The following is an 18194-nucleotide window of genomic DNA, read 5'->3' as shown; positions in this document are numbered from 1 at the left end:
TACACAGCTGGTGGACAGAATCTAACTTTCCTCCATTTAGGGCAAGGAAGCCACCTAGAGTCAACATTTGTAAAAGTACTTTTCTATGTTCCTGTATTTTGAGTAGTTGAGAGTTTTGAATTTTCTATCTATTTCATCGAATACAACTGCATTAGCACTTCAAGGGAACTTGGGGTGATATGGGTCTGCTCTTTCTCATGTAGGGCATTTTGTAATGACCACTGTATGATTGATTGGCTTCACATCATCACTTCCATGTGGTATTAGGTACTATTGAGCTCTTTTTATCATTCACAAGACACTTTGGCCATCATTGCAAGTATCCCACATTTATGAGCATTAAGTTGCCATAAGGTAAATACACGATAATGTGCAGAAAGGCCAAAATAACACCTGATTTCTCCACATTTTCTCTCAATCTATATTCATGCAGATTTCGCCTAGTGAAATTAGCATGGAGAAAAATTGAGGATGTGTAAAATTACTGCACAACTCTGAATGTTGGAATCGATCGCCAAAACTGTGGTCAAACTCATTATTATGGGGAGACTGGTAATGAGAACCTTTGTGTTAAATGTGCCAACGTATTATGGTAATGTGACTTTGGGAAGGGAAGATATATGACAGCATAGTGACTAGAGGGTAACTTACAAAGGACATGTGTTGATTCTTATATTTCCAGGTCTGCTGGGGTGATGTCTTTCTTGCTCTGCTATCAGTTCTATGTCACCTTTTGGTTAAGTTTGTCTGTTTAATTACTTCAAGATCGTTTTCTGCTCATCTGTGTCTTCTCTATCACTGTGAGGTGTTCTGACATGCATTTCACTTCATCCGCTTCGAAGTCACAATGAGCTGAGTGTTATTTGTAAGGTGTGTGGAAGTTGACACAGACATATTTTAAGTCATGAGAGCTGTGGCAGGGGTGTGTGCTGGTGTCTTAACCATGCTTATTCTCTTATATCCAATGAAAACACGATTGGAAAGTAGGGACGTCGATGTGACCATCTCACATACCAAAAATTCTCTGTAGGCTTCCTGCTGGTCCACACACTGCTGAAGAGCAATGGCTAACATTCGTAGGCCAGACGGGGCATACCCACCATTCAGGGAGGGCACTATGCATGACAATCCATCCAGCTCCTTCTCTGACACGATGGAAGCACCTGTCAAGACACAATAATCTGTAAATTAGTTACATATGTAGTTAATCAAAAAAGGGGAAAACTATTTTCCGTGTAGGCAGAGAATAATATATTTTAAAAAGAGGTAGTAGAGTTATTTCAGTCCTGTTGAGAAGATAATAGGTAGACACTTGCCTGTCAGAAGTAAAACAAGAGGGAAGTTTTCAGGTCTTGAGAGGACAGAACATTGAAATGTCATTGTCAAGAGAAGGCAGGAAGCATAAAAGACAATGATTAGTTTTATGTCTTGGTTAGTTAACTATGGAATCGTAAGTCTCCAGAATCGAAGTTTATGAACCACTAGAAGTAAGGTCAATAAGGAATGGAGACATTTTCTAACAAAACGAGATAGGACTATATTAGGAAATATGAAAATATAGGATGGTAACATCTTCAAGAGAAGCAGTTAATGTTGATGGGACTACAGCAACATCTCTAAGAACAGACAGCAGAAATCAGAATACAGACCTCTACAGAGAAAGAGTGTAGTATGGAGTAACCTGCAGGACAATATTTGTAATATATACATGTAGGACTGTCATTTTTATTCTGTTTGAGGAGCATGCACATTGTGTTTACAGAAGACACAAAGTTTCTGCATGCCAATGGGCAGGTAATGTTAGTGAGCCAGTCAGGAACTCTAAGCATGTATTGCTGAGTAGAAGGAAGAATGAGATAACTGTGTGCACCTAGGTGAAGTCTGAAATTATTGTGTCTGTACATAGGTGATTGGACTATGACCCCACAGGGAAGTGGCGGATGAATGTGTGTAAGAACAATCTGGAAGATTCAGAAAAATATGTCTTCTTTTATAAGAGACAGAAAGGAGCTCACATGCAAGCTGCAACAGACTCAGACCTTTGTGGCCTTGATGCTGTCACATCAGAATGGTGGGTAAGGGGGAAAGATCTCCCCTGGTCAACATAGGTCCTTCCTCTGAAGGATGGTGAAGGAAGAGTTGGATGGTCAAGCTCAAGCAAACGGCAGATTACTCAGGTCTATCTAGATTTCATCCTCTGTTCACCAGAACTGGAATTATAATGTTATGACTAATTACAGAAGATGGCAATTAGTCATAAGATTCTAAAACCAATGATTCTTTTTAGACAGTAACTTGGCCACAAATTGCTAGTTAACTCTGGAAGGACTACCATCCACAGTGAATGAGAAAGAGGAGTAGGACCTCAGAACTGAAGCTATGGGCTGGGCTAAAAGTGAGGTTTAGCCTCCAGTCAACCATACACTAGTTTATTTGCATGGGACTTTCGGCATTCCCTGATATTTGTATTCCCCACTCAGAAAACACTTCATGAAAAACTGGAAGCACTGCTGCAGCAGTGGTAGAAGACACTTCCCAGATACTGGGAACTGCAAATACTCATAAATGATAATACTTAAGTAGAGACCGGACTCCACTGGTCCATGAAACTTAATGACCACATAAGTCCATGCACTCTGTGGGGGTTCCAACATTGACAATTATTTTGGTGGATTCTGCTTCCTGACAGTTTTACATAATTGGCAAGATTGTATGATGCATTTGAACAAGAAATCCAACCCTGCAAACCATACCTTTTCTTTCAGTAATTTTATTGTTGATACAGCTCTAGATGACTTTCATGAGCAATATTTATTGCATGCTTGTGTAAAACGAATGGTATTACAATTTTGCTTCCTCTTAGCAGTATTCCACCTGCACTCATTGTTGCCTTTTTCTTTGATATGTTTAAAAGTTAGCATCTTCTCATTCTTTACTTGCTTTTGTAATTTGGTTGCAGAATGTATGTGTTTCCATTTACTGTTTTGGATTGTTTTAATCAAGTCCTGTAAAGTTACATCTATTTTGGGAGCCGTTTCAAGTTCTTGGGTTGATTTTTTTTCTGGAGTTTATTCCCTTATGATGAAATGTCTATATTGTTCAGCTAATTAATTACTTTGGTTAAAACTGAGCAATGAATGTCATCAAATATAATGTGCCGGATTGTATTCTTTGCCTGGCTTGTTCACTATTTTAAATTCATAACCCAAGCTCCTCATTCACCATCTTTCAATCTGTGGTGGCATTTTGTCTTTCATTTACAATGCACTGCAACAAATGCTCGATGATCTGTAACAACTGTACATGACTTCCTATATAGAAACAAATTATGGTGTTCACAAGCCTAGACAACAGCAAATATCTCGGTCAGCTTTGACCTGCATAAGAGACTATGGGGCATATTAGCAAGGACTTGCGATAATTATCGCAAAGCGCGCTTAGCGCTGTTTTTTTTATCGCTGGATTTTATCGCAAAGATAATGCGTTATCATCAACGTTTATCTCAAAGGTGATATTAAATCCAGCGATAGCGGCGAATCCCAACAATAACGTGAGATATCCAGCGATAAAAATCCCATCGCTAATGGAAATCTTGCTAATAGGCAGGTTGAGGACTTAACCGTAGAATCCACCTCCCATTGACTATAATGGGTAAGTCAGATTTCTGAAAACTCACTAAACAGAGAAGTGCTAAAATCAAACAGACCACTAATTCTAAACTTAGAGATATAAAAGTGTGGGGCTATATACTGCCCTCAACACTATACGGCAATTAGAAGAGGATGGTGCACAACAAGAAAGACAACAATTGTCTTAATACTGCCCTCACACACTTTGCAGTGTCATGCTTCATCATAGGGCCGCATCTGACGTCCAGGTGCAGACCAACACACTGGACGGAGCGCAGTTTTTTTTATATATGAAGATTAGTGGTGAGGGTATAGAAAATGTGAAGGAATGAACAGAAATTCACAGAACATACAAAGAAAATATATCTGTAAAGGGAGAAAAGTATCCCCCTCAAACGGGACCAGGAAAGTGCAGACATATACAGTTTAAACTACCTAAGAGGAAACCATTGTTCTCCTTTATTCATGAGACCCCTTGGTAGGATTAAAAACTCAAAGGTTGGGATATTCAGGGGAGGTAAAGACCCCTATATCCCTGCTGCAGATACCAACATGTTTCTGCCAATTTTTCATGCCCAGATAGGTCGTTCTGGCTTTCGTCAGGGTGTTGGTCCCTCGTTGTCTGGTCTTAACCCCTATTTGGAGTTTATTACCTTATTTCATCAGGCCAAACAGTGCCTTGATATCATCTACTCTGGATTAATTTCCGAGAGGGAACAATTTTCTGTAAATAGAAGTAGAACATTCAATTATTGTTCTACACACTTGTTCCCAATGTCTCTTCATAATCTCTTGTTCTTACAACCTCTAATTCACCGCACCAATAAACATAGCATTCCTTCAAAGTAAAAATGACCAGAAACAAAGTTTATCATGGTGTGATCCACACCACGTGTACACATAATGAACGCACCACACCTCAGTGAGATAAAAGGTAGGACTCGCTTCGACTAACTGTCCGTCAAAAAAGTGCCACAAATATATAGTGCCCTGTCAGTGCTCCCGTTACTCAAATCCATTTGTTAATAGAGCCTCTCACCCGAAAAATAACCTCCAACTTACAAGGGTTTACTAGTAATTCTCTTAACCGGGGACCTTTGTGGGACCGTGGTCTTGTAATCACACTCTGAAATTGACAAATAGAGATTAAAAACACCTTCAATGTGTGTTGGATTCGGTTCTGGATGTCAGAACTGCAATTGTTGTGACTCCCAAAACCCAAACTTTATCTCATCTATCAGTCTTACCCTCTACAATATCCCAATGTCAGCTAGTGAAACACAGGCGAAACGAGAATGGAAAAGACTACATCGAAAATTATTTTGCCTAAATAGTATTTAATTATCTGGTACAAAAGTTCAAGCGTCCTGAGAGATATCAACACCATATAGCAACCCATTTGTAGTACACTTACTACTCCAAAGAACCACCCAGCCACTAGTTCCTCACGCCGGTCCTCCGTCAATAAAGTCAGGACGCCTTTGCTCTGTTTATAAAGGAAACCGGATGTCATTTGGCGGTCCAACTAACGCACTGCCCCTCCTTGCTGAGCGTCTGCGTCATCGCGTAGCGGTAAAGTCCGCCTATGCCACCAACACCAAAGAAAGACATCATTTCTGCCTTTGTTTGGAGGCGGCAGCCATCTTACTGGTGTATGTCTCGGTAAAGTCATTCCACCCTAAAGTATTAATACTGGTGCAAATCCACAGTAATAAACCATCATTCAAGTCATACTGTGTCCCGATATTAACTTTGTCCTTGCACATTTTTTATCTTTGTTGTCAACCTGGTCAGAATCAGTCGCGTTTGCAATTGCGTTTAACAAAAGTGATCTCATCATCGCTACTAGATTGCTTAACGTCCAAGTGCCAAGTATCTCTTTTGTATGGTTTTGCTGGAAGTATATTTAGAAGCATCCTAAAAGCATTTAACACATGCGTTTTAAGTTTGGATTGACAGGTAACTTCTAAATTTAATTATATTCAGCGCTCAGCCTTTCTTAACAATATACAGATTTTTCCTTTACTGAGGATAAAGCAGCCTTCTGCCCGAGCTGGCTACATATCTCTGTTCATATGCAGCAAAACATTATCCTGTTCATAGTCATTTGGTATTTAATCCATGGAGTTGAAACCAGGGTATACCATTGTTAGACCTGTCAGCCCTTTGGGTGGTCCCTCCTCATCATTATTTATTTTGTCCCACTTTTGCCTCAAACCCTATTATAATTTTTCCTTTTTGGGAACCACCAGACTTTTTAGTGTTGATGCAGGGTCAGGGAGCCATTTTCCCTACCCCTGGAACTTCTGTCTGAGGGCCTGTGACACAAAATGGTGGCCACCCATTGTCACCTGTGACATCATCAGAACCCACTGGAGATTTCTAGAACCTTCCGTAACATTCTGGAACCCTGTGACAGTGAGAGGCAGTTTAGAATGTTGGGAGGCCATCTCAGAGGAGCAGTTGGCATCTGACTAGAGAGGAGAGAGGACCAGTTCAGAAGGAGGTCGGAGTAAGGCAGCAGGGGTGGAAACCAGTGCTTGGAGTGGGGTCCAGAAACCCACCCTTGATGCTAGTCCCTACTGACCAAGCCCAGCCTAGAGCCCTGTGTGGGACCAAGACCAGAAAAACCATCTTAAGGACCTAAATATTGTGAAGAGGCCTTAAAGAAGAAGACCAGCAAGCTCTTGACCTGTTTAGCGGTGTCCTCTTGGAGTCCTGACGTCGAGAAGCCTGGAGACCTGAGGTCTGAGGTGGAGAAGCGGCGCTGACAGAAAGCAGACGTCATACCCGGAGCCGTCAGAGGTCGAGAGAGGGCGCCGACGGAGGTCGTGGAGAGGCACCGGAGGTCGAGTAAGGAGTCACCTGAGGTCGAGGTGAAGCGCGCCGGAGGTCGGGAGTGGAGATCGCACTCCGGAGACGCCGGAATCTGAGGTGAAGCGCGCCGGAGGTCGGGAGTGGAGGTTGCACTCCGGAGACACCCGGAAGCGGGGAGACCGTGACCCTGCGACGCCGGAAGGTGACATCGAGCCGAGGCCGCCCACCGACATCGATCCGGAACCGCCAGCGACACCGATCCGAGGCCGCCCAGCGACACCGAACCGGAGCTGCCCAGCGACACCGAACCGAGGCCGCCCAGCGACATCAAACCGGAGCCGCCCAGCGACGTCGACCCGGCGCCGAGCGGAGCCGATCATCGTGAAAAGGGCAGTAAGTGGTAGAAAGGGCATCTGAGGCCCTGTGGAGCCCTAAAAGACCATTCTAGGGACTAGAGGGGTGTTAGAACCAGCCTGGGAGTGCCAGGGGTGAACTGAGACTGGTGCAGTGACCTCTGTGAGGGGTTGTGTATTTTGGGAGAGCCAGATCCTTAGGATACCCTTATTCTACCTCAGCTCAGGCTCAGCCTTGACCAATCTAGGTGGGACACCCCCCATGTCATCCAAATGACCACAAGCTGTACTTGGGCATAGTAAAACCAAACTACCTCAGGAAAGTGATGTGAACTGTAATTGTCATTAAGTGTGTTATTTAAGTTATTGAAGGTGCTTTATTTATTGACTGTATTTATTGTCTGACTGTATTTATTCCTGCATTGTATTTATTGTCTGACAGTATTTATTAGCCATTTGTATTTATTGCACCCCTATTTATTCCTTGCTTATTTATGACCTGATCCTATTTATTGAAACCCCACTGTGGTATTATTTATTTGACCTGCCCTTTTAAAGGAGAATCTTATGGTACTGTATTTATTTTATGAACCCTGCAACTAAGAGAAAATAAGATAAAGACAAACTACTTTCTTTCATAATTTTTACGGTGTAGCGTCGTTTTTGGAACGGATGAACGCATGGTTATTGTGAGGGTGTGACGTACGCTTAACACGGTGCCTGGCCCCCAACCGCTCGAGCCAAGCTACCATTGTGCTGGGAACCTGGTGACTGCTAACCCGGTTGCCCGGTTTCCAACATAAAATTGGTGTTCAGCGGTGGGATTGAGCTGTGCTTGCGTCCACTCGACAATAACTGTGGGTAGTCCATAGGCCTACACCGGGAGTTTTCTCCAAGCGGACTTCCTAATTTTGAGGGTTTTTTTTTTTCAAATTTACTTCTGGTGGTGGGAGGAGGTATTACAAAAGGTACCCCCCTGCATAGCTTCTGTAAGCAACTGTCTTCTATCCTGAGTGGGCAAAATGGAGTTTGTATTAGAGGATCTGGAAACTTACACGGTGACCCAACTCAGGGAGTTTTGTCAGAGAGAGGGGGGTGTTTTGTCCCCAAGGTGCAAAGAAGGGTGAGCTCCAGACCAGCCTAAGGGCTTGGTGGGAGGCACGACGAGAAAGTAAGGTTGAGAAGGAGGACAGGGATGGAGAGCCTGACAGCGAGGGGGCTGGTTTGTACCAACCTGAGGTGGGGGACCTAGTAGCGGGGCCCAGAACACTTTCCAGGAAGGGCAGCAGTGTCTCTAGCAACGGCTTATTAGAAGCAGAATTCGTTGACCGGAGGGAGAAAAGACAGCTCACATGGGATTTGGCGAAGCTGGAGAAAGAAAAAGAGGAACGGAGGATGGCTCACGAGTTGAGGCTCAGGGAGATAGATCTCCAGATCCTACGGGTCGGGGCACACACTGTTCCTAATGGTGGCAGCGAAGAAAGAGAAATCACCAGGGAATCCAAACCCTATCTGCCAAAAGACATAGTAGCTAGCTATAGTGCGGGTGATGACATCGCCAGGTGGCTAGCAGCCTATGAGATCTCATTAAGAGTCCATGGGGTTCCAGAGAAGTATTGGGGAGGGGGATTGTATAAATACATGCCTCCAGCTGGCAGGGATACATTATTGGCCCTGGAGCAGGATGAGCAGACCCACTACCCCACCATGAAAGTGGCGCTCGTGAGGAAGTTTGGACTAACACCCGAGAAGTATAGACAGAAGTTCCGGGGTAGCCACAAACTGGGCACACAGAATTGGGTGGATTTCCTGGACTATGCAAAGAAGGCATTAGAGGGTTGGATATAAGGCAGTGAGGTGAGGGACTATGAGGGGTTGTTTGATTTGATGTTGAAGGAACACCTGCTCGAAAAATGTTTCCCTGAACTGCGTCAACACCTGGTGGATAGCAAGCTGACCAATCCCCGGAAGCTTGCTGAGGAGGCGGACATTTGGGCTAGTACCCGGGTGTCCACAAGGGGGACTGGAGGGGACTCTCAAAAGACCGGACAGGGCGCCCCCCAGAAGAAAGAGGGAGGGGAAAAGAAAACGGAGTTCTCTAAAGGCCCCCAAAATAGTTCCCAAGGGAAGGGAACGGGATTCACCCCTAGGGCTAACCCACCCAGAAACCCTAATCCTGGCCAGAGTCAGCAGCCAAGGGTTGTCCATTGCTACGAGTGCGGTGGTGTCGGACACTATAAGGGAGATGTGAAGTGCCCGAAAAGACCACCCCCTCCCATCGGAGGAAAGGCCCCCGGAGTAGCTAGTGTAGTGCTCGGGGAGGAGATGCCCTTAGATAAGGGAAGGGAGTGGGCGGGTGTCACTTTAGTGTCCCTGGGAGAACGGGAGATGGTTCCTAAGATCCAGGTGCCCGCAAATACCACAAAGTATGGGCAATGGGTCACCATCAACGGCCAAAGAGGGGAGGCTCTGAGAGACACAGGAGCCAGTATGACTATGGTACGTAGCCAACTGGTGTCTCCAGAGCAGGTGATTCCCCATGTACTCCACCCTGCCGCGATGGCTGACGGCAGAATGGGCCACTATCCGGTGGCCGAGGTTCCATTTGAATGGGAAGGGGTTGCAGGTTTACTTCGAGTTGCCGTAGGCCCTGCCGTGCCAGTCGATTGTCTGCTGGGGAATGACATGGAGCATAATGCTTGGAAGGAGGTGGAATACCGGACTCATGCTGAGATGCTGGGTACACCTGACTGGGCCTGTGTCAGCACAAGGTCTGCGACTACCCGGAGAGGGAGTTCGTTTAGGCGGGAGCCTGGAACAAAGGCACCGCCGGCTGCCAATCAAGGGAAGAACCGAGGACAGGAGGAGCCTGCATCGGCATCCGCGCCCCGTGTGACGGATAGGCCACCGGAGGTGGTGGACCAGGAGTCCGCGGAGGGGGATGTTACCAAACTGGAGAACCTACCCATCCCGGCTGAGTGGCACGTGGAGGGAGGGCCGACCAGGGAGGAATTCTGCAAGGGCCAGAAGGAGTGTCCTACCCTTGAGGGACTGAGGCGACAGGCCGAAGCCCAGGCAGCAGGGAACGTTGAGGGGAACTACAATATTTACTGGGAGGATGGCCTCCTCTACAGTGAACCCAAGGCACCCATGCACGGTTCGTCACGGGCCTTGGTTGTCCCTCAACGTTACCGAGCCTTCCTTCTGGAATTGGCTCATGAAATCCCCTTGGCAGGACACCTGGGGCAAGACAAGACCTTTGCCCGGCTTGTCCCACACTTTTATTGGCCTCAAATGAAAGTGTCGTCCGACACCTATTGCCGGACGTGTGTGTCTTGTCAAGCCAGTGGGAAAACAGGGGTGAAGCTGAAATCTCCCCTGGAACCACTTCCTGTCGTTAGCACCCCCTTTGAAAGGGTGGGCATCGACATTGTGGGTCCATTCGATCCGCCTACTACAGCTGGTCACAGGTTTATCCTGGTTCTGGTGGATCATGCCACACGGTACCCAGAGGCTATACCTCTGAGGACCATTACGGCACCTGTTGTGGCTAGGGCCCTGATGGGAATCTTTACCCGAGTGGGTTTTCCCAAGGAAGTTGTGTCCGACAGGGGGACCAACTTCATGTCAGCATACATGCGGGCCATGTGGAAGGAGTGTGGAGTGACCTACCGGTTCACCACTCCCTACCACCCCCAGACCAATGGTCTGGTGGAGAGGTTCAATAAGACCTTGAAAGGCATGATCAGAAGTCTGCCTGAAATCCTGCGGAGGAAATGGGACGTCCTCCTACCCTGTCTATTGTTTTCCTACAGGGAAGTGCCACAGAAGGGAGTGGGCTTCAGCCCCTTCGAGCTTTTGTATGGGCACCCTGTGCGTGGACCTCTCAGCCTGGTGAGAGACGGATGGGAAAGAACTCCCAGAAAGCTTCCCCAGGACGTGGTGAGCTACATGCTGGCCTTCCGGAGCCAAATGGCTAAGTTGTGGAAGCAAGCTTCTGACAACTTGGAAGCCAGCCAAGCAGTGATGAAGGCGTGGTATGACCACAATGCTCACCCGGTGGAGTTGGAGCCTGGCCAGAAGGTGTGGGTGATCGAACCAGGAGAGCTTAGCGCCCTCCAGGATCGCTGGTCAGGACCCTTTGAGGTGTTGGAGAAGAAGGGTAAGGCTACCTACTTGGTGGACCTGAAGACCCCTCGTCAGCCCCTACGGGTGCTGCATGCCAACCGCCTCAAACCCCACCATGAGAGGCCCGAAGTCATATTGCTGATGGTGACTGACGGAGCAGAGGACGTGGAAAGCGAGCCTCTCCCCGACTTATTTGCGTCTCAAGAGAAGGATGGGTTGGTGGAGGGAGTGATTCTCTCCCCGTCCCTAACTCCTGAACAGCAGGAGGACTGCCGCCAGGTCCTGGGGCAGTACTCTTCGTTGTTCTCCCTTGTTCCGGGTAGGACTCACCTGTGCGTCCATGACGTGGACACAGGAGACAGCCCACCTGTGAAGTCAAAGATCTACCGGATGACAGACAAGGTGAAGGCCAGCATTCACAGTGAAGTCACTAAGATGCTGGGGCTAGGAGTGATTGAACCTTCCAGCAGCCCCTGGTCCAGTCCGGTGGTACTAGTACCAAAAGCTGTACCACCGGGTGCCCAACCGGAACTGAGGTTCTGTGTGGACTACCGGGGACTGAATTCAGTAACCAAGACTGATGCTCATCCGATCCTGAGGGCGGATGAACTGATTGACCGGCTGGGAGCTGCCCAATATTTGAGTACCTTTGACCTTACATCCGGGTACTGGCAGATCTCTCTGACTGATGGAGCTAAGGAAAGGTCAGCCTTCTCCACGCCCAAGGGCCACTACCAGTTCTGCGTGATGCCCTTTGGGCTCAAGAACGCCCCTGCCACGTTTCAGCGTCTGGTGAACCAGATCCTCGCCGGAATGGAGAGTTTCTCTGCTGCTTATCTGGACGACATTGCCGTCTTCAGTAACAGCTGGGAGGATCACTTGCGTCACCTGCAAGCTGTTCTCCAGGCCCTGAAACACGCTGGTTTAACGATCAAGGCCAGTAAATGCCAGATCGGGCAGGGGTCGGTAGTGTACCTTGGACACTTGGTGGGTAGGGGAGCGGTGCAACCCCTCCAGGCAAAAATCGAGGCAATCATGGCCTGGGAACCCCCCAAGACTCAGACTGAGGTCCTAGCTTTTCTGGGCCTTACCGGATATTACCGCCGCTTCGTGAAGGGGTATGGGACCATTGTGGCCCCCCTCACGGAGCTTACGTCCAAGAAACAACCTCGACGGGTAGTCTGGACGCAGGCTTGCCAGCAGGCCTTTGTGAAACTGAAATAATACACAATACAAGACCTGGAGATATCAGAGCACTATTTCGGATTAAGTGGGATTGTGGATAGGGTAATATAAACATTTGTTATACCCTCAACAGTAGTTCGTATCATGAACTATCAGTACCATCCCTAGTGCCTCAAAATTTATCATTTAAAAGAACGCAACCCAACATGTGCAAATCATTCCACCTAGAACATAAACCAGAAAAAGTGTGGAGAATGAGAAAGCATCTCACGTGCGCAACACCAGAGGAGCTGCTGGCTGGTTCTCGCCAGTGTGCTCACGAATTTCTCATCATCGATGTCTTTCTCATGAAAATAATGATGTGAAAAAATGATGTGAAAAAGATCATGTGGAAAGTAAACCAGGGAGAATTTATTTAGGCAGCCCAAAACCAACAAAAGGAAAAAATATGAAGAAAAGACCCGTGTGGTCTTACAGATAAGATTAGGTATGACCCACGTCTATAGTTCGACCTGTTTTATTCCGCTCTGTGAGTCATCCCAAGGTTAAAAACACGGTCATGTTCAATAACCACATTTATGAATGGCCAACATGTTTCATTGCCTACTTATCTTTGCGGCAAATTCATCAGGGCGTCATGGAACTGCAATCACTTCCCTGGATTTAATCTGTTTTGAGACAGAAATCGCTGCATGTATGCAGAGAACATAAAAACACATGTAAGGTTGACAGAAACATGAAGGAACCACACTGTACCCCACTTACAAGCCTAAAAACACATAACCTTCCAAAAAGGACATTACCTAGTGAAAGCCAAGGGCCCATGTACCAGCTCTCACGTTGTCAATGTTTTAAAAGAGCACTGTCAGTTGCTCTAACAGTCCTAATGCACAAGCACATCCAAACCAGTGCTTGGAGTGGGGTCCAGAAACCCACCCTTGATGCTAGTCCCTACTGACCAAGCCCAGCCTAGAGACCTGTGTGGGACCAAGACCAGAAAAACCATCTTAAGGACCTAAATATTGTGAAGAGGCCTTAAAGAAGAAGACCAGCAAGCTCTTGACCTGTTTAGCGGTGTCCTCTTGGAGTCCTGACGTCGAGAAGCCTGGAGACCTGAGGCCTGAGGTGGAGAAGCGGCGCTGACAGAAAGCAGACGTCATACCCGGAGCCGTCAGAGGTCGAGAGAGGGCGCCGACGGAGGTCGTGGAGAGGCACCGGAGGTCGAGTAAGGAGTCACCTGAGGTCGAGGTGAAGCGCGCCGGAGGTCGGGAGTGGAGATCGCACTCCGGAGATGCCGGAATCTGAGGTGAAGCGCGCCGGAGGTCGGGAGTGGAGGTTGCACTCCGGAGACACCCGGAAGCGGGGAGACCGTGACCCTGCGACGCCGGAAGGTGACATCGAGCCGAGGCCGCCTAGCGACATCGATCCGGAACCGCCAGCGACACCGATCCGAGGCCGCCCAGCGACACCGAACCGGAGCCGCCCAGCGACACCGAACCGAGGCCGCCCAGCGACATCGAACCGGAGCCGCCCAGCGACGTCGACCCGGCGCCGAGCGGAGCCGATCATCGTGAAAAGGGCAGTAAGTGGTAGAAAGGGCATCTGAGGCCCTGTGGAGCCCTAAAAGACCATTCTATGGGCTAGAGGGGTGTTAGAACCAGCCTGGGAGTGCCAGGGGTGAACTGAGACTGGTGCAGTGACCTCTGTGAGGGGTTGTGTATTTTGGGAGAGCCAGATCCTTAGGATACCCTTATTCTACCTCAGCTCAGGCTCAGCCTTGACCAATCTAGGTGGGACACCCCCCATGTCATCCAAATGACCACAAGCTGTACTTGGGCATAGTAAAACCAAACTACCTCAGGAAAGTGATGTGAACTGTAATTGTCATTAAGTGTGTTATTTAAGTTATTGAAGGTGCTTTATTTATTGACTGTATTTATTGTCTGACTGTATTTATTCCTGCATTGTATTTATTGTCTGACAGTATTTATTAGCCATTTGTATTTATTGCACCCCTATTTATTCCTTGCTTATTTATGACCTGATCCTATTTATTGAAACCCCACTGTGGTATTATTTATTTGACCTGCCCTTTTAAAGGAGAATCTTATGGTACTGTATTTATTTTATGAACCCTGCAACTAAGAGAAAATAAGATAAAGACAAACTACTTTCTTTCATAATTTTTACGGTGTAGCGTCGTTTTTGGAACGGATGAACGCATGGTTATTGTGAGGGTGTGACGTACGCTTAACACGGTGCCTGACCCCCAACCGCTCGAGCCAAGCTACCATTGTGCTGGGAACCTGGTGACTGCTAACCCGGTTGCCCGGTTTCCAACAACCATCATTTAAACCCTGAGTGCTGCTTTTCAGCCTATCAACCCAACGTTGTTCACGGACCAAAAGGAAACTAGCCACATCCACAGTATTGGGTGGAATAAAAGGTTTATCTAATAATGTCCACCTAAGATCTCGTTCACTATATCTTTTTTCATGAAAGTGGGCCGTCAGCTTGGTGTTCGTTTTCCCTTATTGTGCTCATATGTTCCAAAATGTGGGTTTTGACCCGACGGGTAGTCATCCCAATGTAAAACATCATACACAGACTTTTTATCAAGTAGATAACATTCTCTGTGTTGCATGTTGTGTGTTTTCTCTGCTCCCAGAGGCGATTGGTCCCAATATCCACATTTCTCCCATTTAATGAAAGAGGACATGCCCTACAGTATCCACACACATAATGTCCCATCACTGGGGGAAGAAAGTGTTCATGGTTCTGTTCTTTAGGATCGTTCGTCATCATCCTAGGGCGTGTGTTAACAATCATGTCTTTAATACTCGCACTTTTCTTGAAGGAGAAAAGGGGAGTAGGTTGGTCTAATCCATTGGAATTAAGAATTCTCCAATTCTTTTGTATTATCTTCTTAAGGTGATTAGATGCCGTGTTGAAAGTGGTCACACAGATACTGCTCTCAACTGTCTCTTTTACATTAGTTTCCAATAGGGTCTCTCTATGGCAGTTTCTTACTTGTTTCTGGGCCTTTCTAATAAGTTGTTCTGGGTAGCCTCTGTGTCTAAGTTTATCACTCAAAACGTCCACCTCCTTTTTATAATCCACTATTGAGGAGCAGTTCCTACGCAATCGTAGGAACTGTCCATAGGGAAGGTTTTCCCTAAGGGAGCGAGGATGGAAACTTTGGAAGGACAAGAGGTTATTCCTATCTGTTGGTTTGTGGTAGACACTGCTGACTAACACACCATTCTCTGCTCTTATATTCCGATCCAAAAACTGAAGTGTCATATTTGTCATTGTGCTTGTAAAGAACAAAAAGGGATTTCTCTGATTGAGCCAGCCTAAGAAGGTCTCTGCCGGGCTCCTACTTCCTCTCCAGATGATGAAAACATCATCAATATACCTGCGCCAAACCCTAATCTGATCAAGATAAGGGTTGGCCAGTGAGAACACATTTTCCTCCTCAAACTTGGAGACATAAAAGCACGCCACACTGGGGGCACAGGAACTCCCCATTATAAGCATGTCAAAAGCAATTTCGAAAAAAAGTACATCTACAAATTGGCTTCCAGGAAATGGTAAATCCATTTATTGTGGAAATTTCCATTAAACTATTTAGGGGACATGCTTTGTCAGTAACGGGATTTCATCAAATATTTTTCTATGAAATCACATACAAGCAGTTTTATTTTCCAAGCACTATCATTTAGTGCCAAATCTGAAAATGGTTGGAATTTGCACAAATTTAGGAGAGCTCAATGACATAGTTGCAGATGTACCTTCAAGCCGAATGTATTTACCCTTTTATTTCAAGAGTTTAGGGCAGTGGTTCTTAACCTGTGGTGGGTGCACAACTGGAGATCTGCGAAGCTTACTTAGGGAGTCCATGACTGCTTACAAAATTAAATAATATTAACAGATTTAGAAAGTGTATATATATAAAACAGCAAAATGTAAATTTTTAAATTTAAAAACATTCTGAAGGAGGCTAAAAATGAAGTTGGTATGCTTAGATTGATTTGTGGGCACAGTCAGTACAAGTGCATCAAACATAATATAATATGGCCGATGGGTGGCCTCAGTTCAATTTAGAAAAGCTCCAATCTTCCAATTAACATTAAAGTTTTGACTTTATTTCTCTTTGTTTGTGAATTAAATGACATATTTTCTCATCTGTGTACTCCTTTTGAGGAATGCTTTTGCGTGGATATGTGTGTATTATTTTGCAGTTCATTTCATTGAAACTGTTTAGTCCGGGGTCCCTGGCTTCCAATAATTAGTGGGGGTCTCTGGATTCTAATAATGATTCAGTGGGGATTCCTAGATTCCAGTAATGATTAAGTGGGGTTACTCAGAAGTCAAAAGGTTAAGAACTACTGGTTTGGGGGATTTCATGTAAAACATTGTGTTACAGGTTTATGCAATTATCGTACAACTCTTTGCTTTGAGATTTCCCTACTTTTAGCCTTCCAGGTATCCAATTAACAAAAATACATACATGAAATCATGTTTACATTGTTGGTAATACCTGAGTACCCTCATATGGCCACTTACAATGTATTGCTACCTCATAACTGGTGGTTGCTGTTGGACAGGACTGACTTGAGAATTATACCTTACATTTACAATATGTACAATGCATGATCTGCAAATTGTTGGATAAGTGCCTTCAATAAAGATTATTATTATTAATATTATTTTTAATGAACAGCAGCAATAAACAGCTTCTTTAACCCCTTCGCAGCGGGGGTAATTCCCCCGCAGGGCGGGGGGGGGGGGGGCGACGGCGGCGCTATGCTCGTTACGAGCCCAGCTCGTCATGAGGCACAGTGGAGCTGTGCTCATGACGAGCTGGGCTTGTCACGACTCCACCCACTAATTGATTCTCCCGCACAGGCGGGGAATCAATTACGCGTGGGAGTGGCGCGACCGTTATGACGAGCTCAGCTCGTCATGAGCACAGCATCACTGTGCCATATGACAAGCTGGGCTCGTCATGAGCATACAAGGGGTTAAACTCTTTACTGGGATTAACTGGGATTCCACATGCCTTGTTAAAATTCTGCCAGGTGCTTGTCCTGCTATGGTGATTTCCCGATGCTGAATAGTACATCGGCTTTTAAAATGTATAGGGATCCACAGTTGGTTTTGCTGGACATTTGATAAGACGTCCACCTTCCACAGCTGACGCCACTTTAAGATTGCAGCATCCCGAGATGCCAATTGTTTGTGTTACATTGGAAGTACCCATCTTGTTATTTTCTTCCTTTTTACATTGAGAGAGATGCAGTCTAAACTGTGATTATTCTGCTTGTCTTAAGACACCATAATATGCGTTGGGTTCCATAGATAATACTCCTTTAGATAATGGTTTAATAATTTCTTCTTCCCTTCTTCAATACCTGTCCTTTGTAGTATCAGCTCTTGCATATATGCTTTGCCTCTGTCCCGTGGCTCTCAGATCTTCACTACTAATCCTTCATCCCGGTCCAAATACTTTGTAAAGTCCGATTCTTTCTTTTGGTCTTTAAGGTTTCTAATAATGCTAAGCCTGACCTGCCATCTTGGTCCTTTGGTCTCTACTACCACATAGCTATGAGAATCATCAGTAGCAAATGATTAGAGACACCCATCCCACCAGTACTTCACATCTCCCAATCCTATAAGCCAGCCCTGTGGATGCCAGGAAATAGTCTGTTCCAAAGAAAGCACGACTTGTATGGATATTACCAACTTCTGGAAAGGTGACAGTACATAGGTGGCAGCGTTTAGCTCCCTAGTGTAGAATTATGATTTGCCTTAGGCAGGGCACTACGAGAGGGCATCAATTACACTGTCCGACCCTTAAGCAAGGCAGGGAAGATACAACTGTAAACACCCATCTGTGGAGAAGGACACTGTTTTTTGTCTTGTTTTTTCTAAATGGGGAGTGTCCAAATATTTCTACCAGGCCACCCTGTGATGCCAAGTACAGTTTGTTTTTTATACCATGGCAGTTCAATGCTGGGGTATTTGTAATCTCGATGGTGTCAAGTTTGTGTGAACGTCATTTTTAGGTTGACCCTAC

General features: G+C 46.1%; 1 protein-coding gene across 2 annotated transcripts in view; it reads right to left on the bottom strand.

Annotated features, from left to right (window-relative positions):
- Positions 1-18194, bottom strand: part of FRMPD2 (FERM and PDZ domain containing 2) — a 503133-nt gene that overhangs the window by 39357 nt on the left and 445582 nt on the right. For both annotated transcript variants that reach the window (XM_085608774.1, XM_085608775.1), the window contains exon 39: positions 1015-1163. In XM_085608774.1, the coding sequence (XP_085464900.1) occupies positions 1015-1163 (149 nt within the window). The remainder of the gene's footprint in view (positions 1-1014; positions 1164-18194) is intronic.

Source organism: Triturus cristatus, chromosome 1_2, assembly GCF_964204655.1.
Source record: "Triturus cristatus chromosome 1_2, aTriCri1.1, whole genome shotgun sequence".
In the NCBI taxonomy this organism is placed as follows: Eukaryota; Metazoa; Chordata; class Amphibia; order Caudata; family Salamandridae; genus Triturus; species Triturus cristatus.
Note: the sequence above shows the minus strand (reverse complement) of the source record. Positions and strands in the feature narration are given on the sequence as shown.